The 14,781-nt window shown below is 39.4% G+C and overlaps 1 protein-coding gene across 2 annotated transcripts in view; it reads right to left on the bottom strand.

Annotated features, from left to right (window-relative positions):
- Positions 1-14,781, bottom strand: part of ssh1a (slingshot protein phosphatase 1a) — a 28,889-nt gene that overhangs the window by 3,509 nt on the left and 10,599 nt on the right. For both annotated transcript variants that reach the window (XM_038295456.1, XM_038295457.1), the window contains 12 exons: positions 12,306-12,406; positions 9,605-9,669; positions 9,110-9,231; positions 6,870-6,938; positions 6,608-6,673; positions 6,151-6,345; positions 5,925-6,018; positions 4,102-4,230; positions 3,863-3,909; positions 3,602-3,748; positions 1,306-1,506; positions 512-1,199 (listed from right to left, as the gene is read on the bottom strand). In XM_038295456.1, the coding sequence (XP_038151384.1) occupies positions 512-1,199; positions 1,306-1,506; positions 3,602-3,748; positions 3,863-3,909; positions 4,102-4,230; positions 5,925-6,018; positions 6,151-6,345; positions 6,608-6,673; positions 6,870-6,938; positions 9,110-9,231; positions 9,605-9,669; positions 12,306-12,406 (1,924 nt within the window). The remainder of the gene's footprint in view (positions 1-511; positions 1,200-1,305; positions 1,507-3,601; positions 3,749-3,862; positions 3,910-4,101; positions 4,231-5,924; positions 6,019-6,150; positions 6,346-6,607; positions 6,674-6,869; positions 6,939-9,109; positions 9,232-9,604; positions 9,670-12,305; positions 12,407-14,781) is intronic.

Raw genomic sequence — 14,781 nt, 5'->3', positions numbered from 1 at the left:
CTTCGCATGAAGATCCTTTTGAGGATGAAATGATCCCATGTCACCTTCTTACCTTTTTCTACCACAGTTTTTTCTTCCACTTAACTTCCTGTTAATATGTTTGAATGTCTCACTCTAACCTTTTGTATATATATATCTTTTGTGAATTATTGACTGTGTTAAGGACATCTGTCAATTCAGCAATCTTCCTCACGAATATAAAAAACATAAAATGATGTTATTGTTTGATAAAACATTCTAATTCTTATTTTCAGACAAACATAATTTTAGTTTTTTATAAACTGTAAGAAATAGTCATCAAAATGAATGGAAACAAATGGCTGAAAAAGGCCTTCTGTGCAATATAGAAGGGAATATGGAATATGTCTTTATGTTTAAATGGAATTAATGGAACTAGAACCTTTTTTAATAAAATATATTAATATTGTAATTCACAGAGACAGACCTGAACAATAGCTGACATTTATATGTTTTCACAATGTGACTTAAAAAAAAAATCTCTCAAACTTACATTGTCGTTTTGTCGAAGGCTGAAATGGTTGTTGTTGTTTGAATTTTCATTGAGCGAGGCCAGATCCATCCCAATCCCTTCTGCATCCCCCTCAACCTCTTCATCATGTGTCTCAGCGCCGCCTCCTTTGTCATCCGGCTGCATTAACACCTCCATCTCTGCCTCCTCCTTTTGCACATCCTCCTCATCCTCCTCCTTCACAGTGTTGAACTCCAACCTAAGCCGCAGCTCCTCCAGGGGTTCGGGCCCCCGGCTGCAGGTCTGTGCGGAGGTGCCCTCAGCCACGGGTCCAAAGTGAGCGAGCGGGAGGCCATCCCGTCCATCAAAAGCCTCGTCGTCCAGTAGAGCATCTCTTTCTACGTCTTCTATCTCTATGAAGACTTTTTCCATACCAAGAAGAGGAGGCCCGCGCACAGGAGTTGATGGTTCGCTGTCCAGAGCTGAGTCCGAGAGCCGGCGGAAGTAGTAGTTGTTGTAGGCAGGGTCGATGTCCAGGGCAACTGTCCTGCATGGCGAGTGTCCCACTGCGCCTTTGACAGATGACACCTCCTCACAGCAGGGAGACATCCCTGGTTCTGCAGTAGGATCCCCTCCATCCTCCCCTCCACAGCACTGCGCCATTCCCTGCTGACCCTCTGCCATCTCACAGTCTGCATCCGGGTGCCACAGTTTGTTGTGCCGCTGTTTGCTGGAAGCAGAGAAGAACATTAGGAACACAAAGAGGACAAGTTAAAAAAAAGTCTATAAGTATTGAATGGTGACAATTCTTCACAGACAGGGGGAAATAAAAGTACCTGGCGTCTAAAATACCCTCATACTCTGCCAACTGCCTCATGAAACCGGCATTAGGTCGTGTGATGTTCCTCTTCTGCTTCACAAAGTCATACGCCCTCTCCAGAGACCAGCCGTATTCCTTCATGGCATAAGCAATGACGGTGGAGGCAGAGCGACTGACGCCCATCTTGCAGTGGACGAGACACTTTGAGTCGTTCTTTCTATTGGGTAAAAATGACACATGTATCTGTGTGATAAAACTAGCCTTTTCACTTACACGTACAAATGGAGGATTTTCACAAATTTCTGAAAAGACCCGCCCTCTCCACGCGTTTAATAGGAATGCCTATTAAATGTGTGTGAGAGCATGCAGAAGCCTATTACTCCTCATGCACACTCTGTTTAAAAGTATACATACAAGCTTAGTTTAAAAAAGAAGATTAGCAATTTTTCCACCATGTTAGACTCATCAACGGTAAGTGAAAATGGGGATGAGCATGTAGGATGGCTTTACTTTAACATATCACCAGAATGAATAACAATTAGGGGGACCACTTATTTTGATGATCCACCCGGAAAAAGAACATCCTCCACTATACCTTTAATTGTTCAAAATTACTATATAAAAATTAGGAAGAAATGAAAAGAGTGGATAAAATAAAACAAGACTCAGAGCTACTAACAAAAAAGAAAAACAACTACTGCACTGCTTTTTATTTTCTGAGTTTTTAAAACTTAAATATTAAGTATTACACACTTTTTTCAAACATGAAGAAAAAACATTAGGCAAAACATCTTCATGTAGATATGTAGACCTGTATGCAACAAAATGTGACACATGGAGTATTCTGACACTCAACAGGAATCAAACCTATTTTCTAGGTAGCAGAGCTTGTTCTCTGAATAGACAGCATGGGTTTAGCCTTTGGTCTAGAACAGAGGCAGGTCCTCCAGTGTCACTGTCCTGCAGTTTTTGCATGCATCCTTTCTTCAACACACCTCAAGCAAATAAATGGTAATAGCCAGGCCTCTGCTAAACTTACCAACATGCCAAGGAGGTAATTTGGCCTTTTTTTCTGGTGTGTTGGAGCAGGGGTGAATGCAAAAGCTGCAGGACTGTGGCACACAAAGACCGACATTGCCTACCCCTGATATATTCAGTTCTCTTTATCTATAAAGTGCCAATTCACATCATGTCATCTCAAGGCACTCTAAAGAGACAATGCTGTGAAATTGAGTAAGAAAACCAGTTGATTGCTTCTAATCACTGGCGTGCAGCGACAACCTCTGCCTGAATTTGTCGTTGACTATTCAGTAATCCCTCACACCATGCAAGCACGTAATGACAGTAGAGAGGAAAACTCCCTTTTAACGGGAAGAAACCTCCAGAAGAACCAGGCTGAGTGTGAGCGGCCATCTGCCGAGGCTGACTGGCCTCTACAAAAACCTTTGCACAAATCAACATCAGGGCTGGGTATTTTAGCCAAAGTCCTGAATCAGTTAATAAATTAATTAATTTCAATTCGATCTGTTTTTACAATAATGAAAGTGGTTCAATTGTGTTTAAATAAGATACTCATGTATTTAATTTTTTCCTGTCACGTTAAACACAAAGTGCAAACTTGTAAATCAGACAGTTGGAACTAGAGATGTAAACAAAACTGTCTCAAAAGTGCAAACTTGTTTGTGAAAAGTGAGAAAGTGAAGCCTGACTCGAGCGAGCAGACGTGACACAGCGGGGACACAGCAGACATGCATGAGCTGCATTATCTTCACTGCAAAAACAATATGTGCAGCGTTGTCGGTAACAACTACAGGGTGTTTGCTGGTCAGCCCCCATTTGTTATTGTCTTACATCACCCTATTGGCTAAATTTGCAGCTGTCTGGCTTGAAGTAATCTTGAGTGCATCTTTCCTGCTCATTTGAATGTGAACGTTACACGCGTCACTATAAATTTAATCGATCTCATTCCCTAGACATCGATTTTAAAAAACTGCAAAGGAATCGATTCAAAATCGATTAAATCGATTTTTTACCCAGCCCTAATCAACATTTGGAAGAACATGGCGACAGATCTAAAGAGTGTCTGGTAAAAGAATTGACTGGGTATTTTGTTTGATATTTATCAGGTATAGCCAGTGTCTGGAAAAAATACACAAAACTGAAATGAAAACACAAATATACATTTTAAAACATAAATGTACATTTTCATCATTGAATTCGGACATCCGCAAACATAGGAAGTGGATCATTTAAGAAACACAAGAAAAGTTCTACTAAAACAAACAAAATGCTGTGAACCATAGAGAACTCACTTTGCTTTCATGATGAAGTTATACGTGTCGTTCCAGTGAGCCAGCAGATCCGTGGCCTCTTCGTCGTAGACCCGGATATTGTGATAACAGAAAGTCCCTGGGAAGAAGTTGTCTATCTCCCTGGTAACGTTAAGGATATAGCCCACCCTGGAGAGAAACACAACGGGAACTTATCGCCAACATTCTTTCTCCCTCAAATCATAATGAAAATATGTGTTGTGTGAGGTTATCTTAGTTCTACTAGAATCTTAAATAAATCACCCTGTCTCCTGCAGCTCCTCAAAATTAGACGCATTCCATTCAGATCCCTAAAAGCAAATGAGAGAAAGCACTGTTTAGTCTCAGTGTGTTTAGCTTGGTTTAGGGATGTTCTGATCCTTAAAATCATTATTTCATTAAGAACATAAATTAAGTAGAAAAATGTCTTCGGAATGTTAAGGAAATTGATCAAGGCTGGCTGACATTTTTGTACGACTGTAGAAGAGTTTAAAGCTTCCCACCAGGTAGACATGGTCAAAAATGAGAGTGGCTTTGTCCATCTGGCCGAGGATCAGCAGCATCTCATTGTCAATGAACTCCTTGTACTCTTTTAAGTTGCAGTTCATGTGCTGCTCCAACTCTGTTCGGATCTGAAAATAAAAATTAAAAAAAAAAATATGCCTTTATTACTCCACCAATGGATTTGTAATATATATTCCTATTCAGCCTAGGGTGCAGAAAAGGGCTCTGACACCATTTCAAAATTTAATTTCAACTGTAGAAAGATGTGGATGTGTCTCAGAGAACTAGACTTTCACATGAATCTGCTTTCAAACAAAACAGGCAGAAAAAATTTCATTAGGCAGAAGATTTATCCATTGCTTTAATATCATCCCTGAATTACAATATGGAAGGGAGACTTAAACTGAGCAGCATAAAACAAAATTTTAAAAGCCACAACTATGGCATGGTAAAATCCTATCACTTATTCCCAGAATCACAGAATATTTTTGCTTAGATTTTTGTTTTTTATCTGTTGAGTTGAAAATATATGGCTGTAGGATGTTTAGTCACCTGTAATCAAAAAAACAAAACTCTGCAAAAACAACAAAGATACCACAGCTAAGTCAGTTAACAAAAAACTAAAATAATGTGCCCTTTTTTGTACAAAATTAAAATAAAATTATACTGGAATGTCATTTGTGACACATTTCAAACCGTTTAGATAGAAGCTTTGAAAGAAAGATGAAATAAAAAACAAGTTTACAAGGCTAAAATGCCTGAAATGTCTGGCAGTGAAAGAGGAACAGAGAAATACACCATCTTTTTAATAGCCTATTCAAAAGTCAGAATGATGTTACTTTTGCTCCTTAAGACCGAAAATGGTCTGATTTAAGAAATGGAGTTAAAAACATCTTCTGGGTGCCAGCCGCTGAACCCACCTAGAGGCAACTGACTCTTGACCTCAGTATTTTTTGAGTGCTGCGTACGGCCCTGGTTATGTGTCTCAGATCTCGACATGCTGCTGTTTCAAAATTGACTTAAGTCTTACCCAAAAGTAATAGCAAAAGTTCCTGTTTTTAATTTACAGAAATGGAGTTATACTCCTAAAGAGAATATAGGTGGATCTTAATCAATCAATTTTAGTAGCGTAGCCGGGTGTAGCAGAAAAAAATCAGTTGTTGTGGAGAATTGTGTGGGTATGGCGAGTGGGAAAGAACAGGAGTTGGAAGACGCGCCAGCAGCACTTTATAGGTCTGCTGTATGGGACCACTTTGCATTTAGAGTGACCTACGATGACGGCGGAAAGAAAGTTGTGGATAAAAACAGTGTGCAAGCATTGTGCAACACGTTTGGTTTATGCTTACAGCAACATGACCAACATGTCAGGCTAACAATCAACATATTCCGAAACGAAAACCGTGACCACGAAACCGTGAACCGAACCGAGGATTTTGTGAACCGTTCCACCCCTAATATATATATAATAAAATGTAAATTGATTCAATTTAAAATACCTTATTGATCCCAAAGAGAAATTAAAAGTGCTCATAACTCGTTTTTTTATTTCTAAAAGAGCTATTGTAGACTTTAGATAGAGACGATCTCCTGTAGCTGTCTGTAACCTCCTAAATATGAACATTTAAGAGGTCACAGATTCACAAACTGTGTTTTTGAGAATCTGTAAATAGTTTAAAAGAAACAGTTTGACCCATTTTATCAGTACTTTGAGCCACAAAGGGAAACATTCAGTAGAACAGTATTTTCTTCCAGTGCTCAAAAAATTATATCAGGAGCCTCTTGGAGTGCGATCTCATTGCACTCCCATGATTTATGTTTTTACCTGTTTGCAGGTGACGTTCTCTAGGTCCTGGGATGTCATTATGCTTCTAAGTTTGGATTTGATAAGGCACTCTGTCCTTTCCCTCTCCGAAGGTCTAGAAATAACACAGCATCATAAAAACCTTAACCAATACACAAAGAAATTAAGTTGTTTAAATGAGACTATTTTGTCATGATTTTGTTCTAATAATAATTGTTTCACTAAGAGGTGAAAAGATTTAACTTACTTGTCAACAAACATGATGGGTGAGTCTGGGCGCGTGGTTTCTAAGTCCTTCATGGCGTTCCACTCATTGATGCAGCTCTGCTCGGAAGCAATGCAGCTCTCATAGTATCCCATCCAGGTGAGGGCCATGCACCCAGGGAAGTAGTTAAACCTTCGTGATACCTCACACGCTTTGTGCAGCACCTGCAATGCTGACCTAAATTTTTTTTGATCCCACAGTTAAAGATAGGTAAAATAGAGCCATTTTAAGATATTTGTGACAAACATTTAAATAATCTGGGTTCTCAAATCTGCTTTGTAACAAACTGATGCAGATACGTTTTCCTGCCAGCAGATGGCCCAGTCATTAACTATTCATCACTACAGTGACTGGTAGTCAGGGGAATTGCTGTGCTATTCCGTCACAAGTTAACAGCAGTAGAGAGCCACAGTGACTCAACAAGTTTATTAGTACTCACCACATAGCCTGCACTGACACGGGCTTGAAGACATGAGTCCGACCTGCTGTGTTTACAGTGAAGCCCCTGAGGAGTAGACAAAACAGATGGGGAACCGAATGAGTGGGGGGAAAAGATGCCGTTTCGGTGAGAATCAAACTCGTCTGAAGTGTCAGGGAATGGATGCGGGGATTGTCAAAGAGCTGAAAAAAAAAAACAGTGCTACAGCTGTGCTCCCTGCACTTTCTGACAGACTGGGGGACTGAGGGCTGAAATAGCTCACCCATCTCCATCCAGATGGATCTTGGTATCGCTCCAAAGAGGTAGCACCATGCCGATTGAACAGCTTTTACTGGCACAGAAAAAAGTGAAAGGATTTTAGGAACATAGACAAAGGAGTCAAAGAATTAAACAAATTATTTCTGTGAAGGAAAAAAAAATTCTACAATCAAATTCTTCTACCTGTGATTGTTGAAAATACACTTAAATTGGCCTTTTCCATGCAGTTCAGTATGTATTACGGTAGTTACTACAAACTTTCCATTAAACATAGTTATTTTGTTTGTTCTTTTTAAGTGAAATAAAAAAAATGCCTTTTGTGACTAAAACTTCTGTCTTTTTTTGGATACTTGATTGTGAAAAAATAACCGTGCATTTCTTTATCTGAATGTTTCACAATAAAACAATCCCATGTTGCTAACATAATCACATAATCCTATAGGAACACTAAAAGTTTTCAAATGTATTTAATCTGAGTAACTTCACATTATTGAGAAGTCTCAAAGCAATATAATGGATTTAATTATCATAAGTGGGTAAGTAAAATTTAAAACAAAATAAAACATGCAATTTGTTGGAAGAATAACCCACCCAGAGCAGAAATTAAGCCCAAATTTTGATTCTTTAAGATGAAAAACTTTCTTTGTCTCTAAACACCCTCTATCTATAACCTGTTTTAGTGCTGTAGTTTTAGCTTCACCATTTATGTAAAATGTCTCCATAAAGCATGCTTTGCTGTCCAAATATTAAATTTTGTTTATCAAAACAGTATTCAAGGTAATTAGTTATCAAAATTATACACATATAATTTTATGATCATATCTATATGCCTACATGTTAAAACCTTATTTAATTGCAACGTGATAGGCATTGAGTTGAGAGTTTTTCGCTTTTTTTCCATTCACAATTGATTTATAATGTTTTTTTCTTTATTTAAAAGGTTTTTTTATTGAGAGATGTTAATTTACTAGAAGTGTCTCTCTTTGTATTTATTAAAATGGAAAAAACAATCAATACATTTACCATTACTAAAATATAGATGCAAGAGGTTCCACTTGAAAACCACAGGTTGAACTTAATCCCCTAATCTAAGAAAGTCCAGCTAAGCTGTAAAATAGTCCAGTTTTTATTGCTAAATAATGATTTAATGTACATTTCTCTTTGAGTGTTTATAGCACAAAATTATCAGAAGTAGGCAGTTTTTGTTTTACTAACAGACTGGTAAAGATGTCTGCGATGTGTTAATAGAAAATGGTCTTTATCCTCACCATGATTGAAATATGTTGATCACTTTTTTTCAGTCAGTAATTACAGATTTCTTTTTCCTACGAGTTGTGATAAACAGTATAAATAAGATCTGATTTTTATTCAATTCCAAAAAGTGTAAATAATGTGGGCTAACGTGTTATTAACATGGATAAACGTGTGATTTATAGTTTTGATGCATCAAGGAAATATTTGTCAGTTTTAATTTATGAGCCAGAGAAAAAACTCTGAAAGTCTAAAATTCCCCAAACATTCTTCAACAGTTTGACTCTAAATTACATTTTATGTACATATATATATATAAAAGTGATCAAAATGGAATTCCAAACTTTTCCTGATCTTGTATGACTACCGTAAATTCTCTAATATTGGCCTGTATTCCATTAGCGGCCGGGACTCTAACATTGGCCGGTCTCGCTGTCAGAGGAGGTAAATAATGGCCGGTCTCTAATACAGGCCGGGGCTATAAACGTTTTTTCTGGGCATACCTCAACATTATACTTGTGGTAGTAACATACAAGTACCACAGCCCTGCGCAGCTGTACGACAGGCCCTGACTGCTGCCCGTCTGCGCGAGGAAGAGAACAGACACGCAGCAGAACATGAGGAGGGGCGCGAGTGATGAGGAGATTAAAGGGAGAGATGAAGAGGAGGAGGAAACTGAGGAGGAGGATTAAACAGAATTGGAGGATTTTTTTTTCTTTTTTACTTCAAACCAAGCGAGACATGGTAACTGTACTTTTTCAATAAATGAACCTAGTGTTTTAAAGGTTCAAATAGACACAAAATCTCATTTTTATTCATTCCACTGGTAGTCTGTTTTTCTCAAATAGCAATAGAGGCCTGTCTCTAATTCTGGCCTCTTTCCAATAAAGGCCTGGACCGCGATGCACTTGAGTGAAATAAAGGCCCGGGCCTATATTAGAGGATTTACGGTATATAAAAACTATGTTAACATTAAACTGGCTATCATAGTACCAGTCTTTGTTGTTGAAGTCGATTCCCAAAAGAATGTTCTCTTCTGTGTCCTGCCGGCCGCTAGTATACACCACCACCATGTACCGAACACGATCCGACCACGCACTCTCCAGACGCACTGCCTGCAAAGGGAATGACCATGTCACATTAAAATGCTTCCTGTTTTATAGAAAAGTTATATACGTATATTTTCATGTCTGTTATGTGAAAAGAGATAGAAGATTGAAAACAACAATGACAATTTTGGCCAACTATTGTGATAAAGGGTTGAAAAAAGTGGAACTTTAAATTGCAGTATGTTTGAAAAAGCATTGCTGATTGATATATAAATATAGAATAAATTCTATCAATAATATTAGAATTAAGTTGACACATCTTGCAAGGCATCAAACAGGAATTACTATGAGCAATAAAGCCTCCAAGTGCACTTTGATTAGCTAGTGTCACCAGCTTCATTTAGCAGGGATTTGGATTTATGCTTCTGATGTCTCTTACCAGTTTGATTCTGTCCTCTGAGCGGAGAAGGTTTATCATCACCTGCAGGTGTTGCGGTAGGTCACCTGTTTAAGAAGGGAGAGGGTTGTTGGAGTCAATCATCATAAATCAGCATCATCCAAGTGTTCATCTCCTGCCTCATTAAGTATCAACTGAAAGTGACAGCTGTTCAAAAACAGTTCAGTCAATTTCATCACACCATTTCAAATGGGACAATATTTAGCAAACAATGGTGCCACGTCTTTGAAGAACCATTCTTCCTTTATTTTTCATTTATTCCTCCTCCCTTGGCAGCTGGATAACAAAATAGGAGGAATCTACAGCAACACAAGTAGCGGATGGCTGTGATCCAAAAAAGATAAACTTATTTCCCAGCAGGTAAAAAGGTCTTGTGATTCTCTAGACGCACAACAATTATATATATTTTTTTATTTTAACTTAAGGACTGAATTCAAACAGCCTGATGCAGTCAGCTCCCCAGGAGACCTTTCTATTATCTTACTGCAGACTGTACAACTAAGACCAAAACAAATAACAACAAAAACAAAAAACAAGGATATGCATTGAATATTTTTATTAATGGAATCTGTAGTTTTGGCAATCTAAGCCTGATTATAAACAAGCAATATCTGGCGATTCAATTATTTACCTTTTTTTAAATTATGGGAGCTCTATTCAGTTTAAGTTTTCCTATTGATGCTAAAGTGGAAACGTTTGACAAAGATAGGAATGACTTTCACATACTTTGTTTACCAGATATGATAAATACAACCCAAGAAACGACAGTGGTAGTGTTGCACTATTTAAAGGTACACTATGCAACCGGTGTTGATTTTCCAGCGAGACTCCCCCCAGAGGGCGAAAGTAAAAGTGCACTGTCGTAAATATGCTCAGCTGTTCTCCTGGTTTCTCCGTCAAGCCAGGGGCGGTTGTTTTGAGCTTAGCAGACAGGCGAACGCAACGAATGACTAATGCTGCGTTCACACCGCAGCTGGCGCGACAGAAGCAGCGAGTTTACATGCAAAGTCAATGGTTGACGCGCGTCAAGGCGCAGCAAAAGGTCCTGCGGCGCGTTTTGAGCAGCAGGCCCAGCGCGTCTGAGCAGCTGAAGCAGGGAGACAGACACAGCGCTGATGATCAGAGGCTATGATCTCTCCTCTTAAACAGTTTATTGACGCCTAAATTAACTTAAAATGCAGAAATCTGCCGGCAGAATATGCAGTTTGGATTATTTAGATCAAAAACACCTACCAGCTGCCGCGGTGAACCGCGAGGACGTGACCTGGCCAGAGGCTGCTGATGAAGGGGTTCCTTCTGTCGGCGCACCGCTGGTATGTGGGGGTCTGAGCGGCTCCGACAGAAAAAATATTGAAGGCAGGATAATAATCTGAATGAACTGACGGCACTGATTACGTTTTCAGGTGTATTTTCTCATTTAAACATATAATAAAACTACTTTATTCCAAATGATCACAGCAAATATAGCTGCAAGGCAGAGAAAGGATAGTGAAGCTCCGCCCAACGCGCGTCAGACACACTTTTGCACCACACAGCCAGAGCAGCAAAGCTGCTTCAGCTGCGCGTCAGAACTAACTGGTTCAAGCAGCAAAAATGAAGCAGCAGACACGATTTTGCTGCTTTTGCTGCGTGAACGTAGCATAACTGCACAAGGATCGCCACTGTGCTAGCAACGAGAATGCTTTTAACTGGGGGGTGTAGCAGTTCTCGGCCGTAAAGCAAGACTGACTCTCACGAGACTTCTGAGCCTGTGGGTGCGGGTCAGTGCTCCTGCAATTGCAAGTGCAGTATTTCCCCCACAGACCACCAGGGCGGCCGAGAATACCTTTGTTCAACCTGAAATTAATCATTTAATCATCCATAACGTTATGGAACACATTAATTAACTGAAAAATGTTGCATAGTGTGCCTTTAAGAACAGGAAAATCTATAGGTAAACCTATAGTTCTACCTAAATACAACAACACCTGAGAACTGACACAGCTAATTCCCATGGCCAAAGTCCCACAGTAGGTCTGACAGATATGTGAGCTAGTTTACAAAGTAAAGACAGATAAAGCTGCCAGGCTCAGCCACAGGTTGCCAAATGACTTGGCAGCAGATGTGTTGTTGGCTCATGGTGAATTCCCACCATGTATGTGTGCTGGCAGGCCCACTTTGTACTTTTAAAGGAGCGGCCGTGGCTGCACAAAGAAAACTTTAACGATACCGGACAATCAATCTGACTTCAGTTAACACAATAAAAAAGCATACATGTCACTTCACATAAGGTTTATAACCTTAAAAATGTGTCCTACCTCTGCAAAGTTAAAGGAAAACTAAAACCCTTGCTTTACACTTTGTGTGAATTGTTTGGTATATCTATTAAACATGGTAACAGTTGTGTACCCAGTGGAGTCTGTATGAACAGAAAAGCACACGTGAGTTTCCACAAATGGTCAGGCCCTCCTTAAATCGTCCACAGAGGTTCTGCTAACAGGGCTACCATACGCTGGATTTAAGCTCTAATCTGCCTAAGCTATGGGTCTGGAACACGCTTATCAACGACGCACCCTGCAACCTTCTCGCCCCAGCTCTGAACATCTGCTGCAGCGTCGGGGAATGCAGCAGCTGAACCTCTTCTACACCCAGACTACAGAGCATAAAGATGAATGATCAACCTAGAACCGTGTTTAACTCTCACCTGCATGTTTGTGAGGAGGATGTGCTTTCTGGCTCTGCTGACTGCTTCCTTGCTGCAAGAAGAGAGCGGCACCCTTCACCATGAAGAAGCTCTCACTCAGACTGCAAACAAACAGGAGGAAGGAATCTTATAACCATCATTTTGAATCAGGTTTGCGTGCTTAAATCTAATGTGCACAATGAGCACGTAAATGAAATAATGAGGACAGTACAGATCAAAAGTAAAACTCTTAGTTTTAACAGGATTGTTTTGTTCAGTTCGATGGAGCCAAAGAGACAATCGTAAATCACGGCTGTCTGCTCCTTGCCAATTCACTCAACAGCTCAGAGGAGTAGCCAAGCTGCCACGTTACAGAGGCAGACCTCAGGATTGACGCTTTGGACTGAGAGCTTATCTATCTTCTGGTGGCTACATGGGCTTTACACAATTCCCCTATTCAACTTGTTGGTCTTTTTTTGGCTGAGGCTAATGCTAAGATCTAAATATTGACCTCAAGTACAGTTCTTTCAAAATAAACAAAAACAAGTTTTCTAACTTAAAAATTTTTTTTTTTTTTAAACCCTCAGAAAAAAACAAACAAAAAAAGCATCCAATTCATTCAAGAAGCTCCAATAAAATGATGAGATGTTTCCTTCAGGCTGAGTTCAATCGTTCCAATTAAGCGAAACAGGATCCGTAAATCTACCTGACAGTGGGGTGGAACACATGCACCATGTATTCAACGTGTGCCAGGACATCATTAGAAGAGTACAGAACTGATGATAGACAAAATCAAAACAGATCCTTACATGTGCTAAAGGCAAGCCTGTCTGTAAATACTACTGCCATGACATCACTGTTTTCAGATTGAGGAAACGGACAGTTAAAAATCTGCCACAACCCAAAGATGAACACTGTGAAAGTCTATTTATTTCGTTGACTGAATTAAATTAATTCCACGTTGAATTTATTGTATATACAGGTGCTGGAAATAAAATTAGAATATCATGAAAAAGTAGATTGATTTCAGTAATTCCATTTAAAAAGTGAAACTTGTATATTATATTCATACATTAAATACAAACTCATATATTTCAGATGTTTATTTTGTTTAATTTTGATGATTACAAATGACAACAAATGAAAATCTCAAATTCATCATATCAGAAAATTAGAATATTACTGAAGACCAATAAAAACAAAGGATTTATAGAAATGTTGGCCAACTGAAAAGTATGAACATGAAAAGTATGAGCATGTACAGCACTCAGTATTTAGTTGGGCCTCCTTTGGCCTGTATTACTGCAGCAATGCGGCGTGGCATGGAGTCGATCAGTCTGTGGCACTGCTCAGGTGTTATGATAGCCCAGGTTGCTCTAATAGTGGCTTTTAGCTCTTCTGAATTGTTGGGTCTTGTGTATTGCATCTTCTTCTTCACAATACCCCATAGATTTTCTATGGGGTTAAGGTCAGGAGAGTTTGCTGGCCAATTAAGAACAGGGATACCATGGTCCTTCAACCAGGTACTGGTAGCTTTGGCACTGTGTGCAGGTGCCAAGTCCTGTTGGAAAATGAAATCTGCATCTCCAAAAAGTTGGTCAGCTGCAGGAAGCATGAAGTGCTCTAAAACTTCCTGGTATGTGGCTGCGTTGACCCTGGACCTCAGAAAACACAATGGACCAACACCAGCAGATGACATGGCACCCCAAACCATCACTGACTGTGGAAACTTTACACTGGACTTCAAGCAACGTGGATGAAGTGCCTCTCTTCTTTTCCTCCAGACTCTGGGACCTTGATTTCCAAAGGAAATGCAAAATTTATTTTCATCAGAGAACATGACTTTGGACCACTCACCAGCAGTCCAGTCCTGTTTCTCTTTAGCCCAGGCAAGACGCTTCTGACGCTGTCTGTGGTTCAAGAGTGGCTTGACACAAGGAATGCGACAGCAGAAACCCATGTCTTTCTCCCCCACATTTTTGAAGGGGTTTTGTTTCACAATCCTCTCCAGGGTGCGGTTATCTCTCTTGCTTGTACACTTTTTTCGACCACATCTTTTCCTTCCCTTCGCCTCTCTATTAATGTGCTTGGACACTGAGCTCTGTGAACAGCCAGCCTCTTTAGCGATGACCTTTTGTGTCTTGCCCTCCTTGTGCAAGGTGTCGATGGTCGTCTTTTGGACAACTGTCAAGTCAGCAGTCTTCCCCATGATTGTGTAGCCTATAGAACTAGACTGAAAGACCATTTAAAGGCTTTTGCAGGTGGTTTGAGTTAATTAGCTGATTAGAGTGTGGCACCAGGGGCCATCAATTTTGAACCTTTTCACAATATTCTAATTTTCTGATATGATGAATTTGAGATTTTCATTTGTTGTCATTTGTAATCATCAAAATTAAACAAAATAAACATCTGAAATATATGAGTTTGTATGTAATGTATGAATATAATATACAAGTTTCACTTTTTAAATGGAATTACTGAAATCAATCTACTTTTT

The sequence above is a fragment of the Cyprinodon tularosa genome, unplaced genomic scaffold (genome assembly GCF_016077235.1).
Source record: "Cyprinodon tularosa strain WSP-4 unplaced genomic scaffold, ASM1607723v1 ctg356, whole genome shotgun sequence".
NCBI lineage: Eukaryota > Metazoa > Chordata > Actinopteri > Cyprinodontiformes > Cyprinodontidae > Cyprinodon > Cyprinodon tularosa.
Note: the sequence above shows the minus strand (reverse complement) of the source record. Positions and strands in the feature narration are given on the sequence as shown.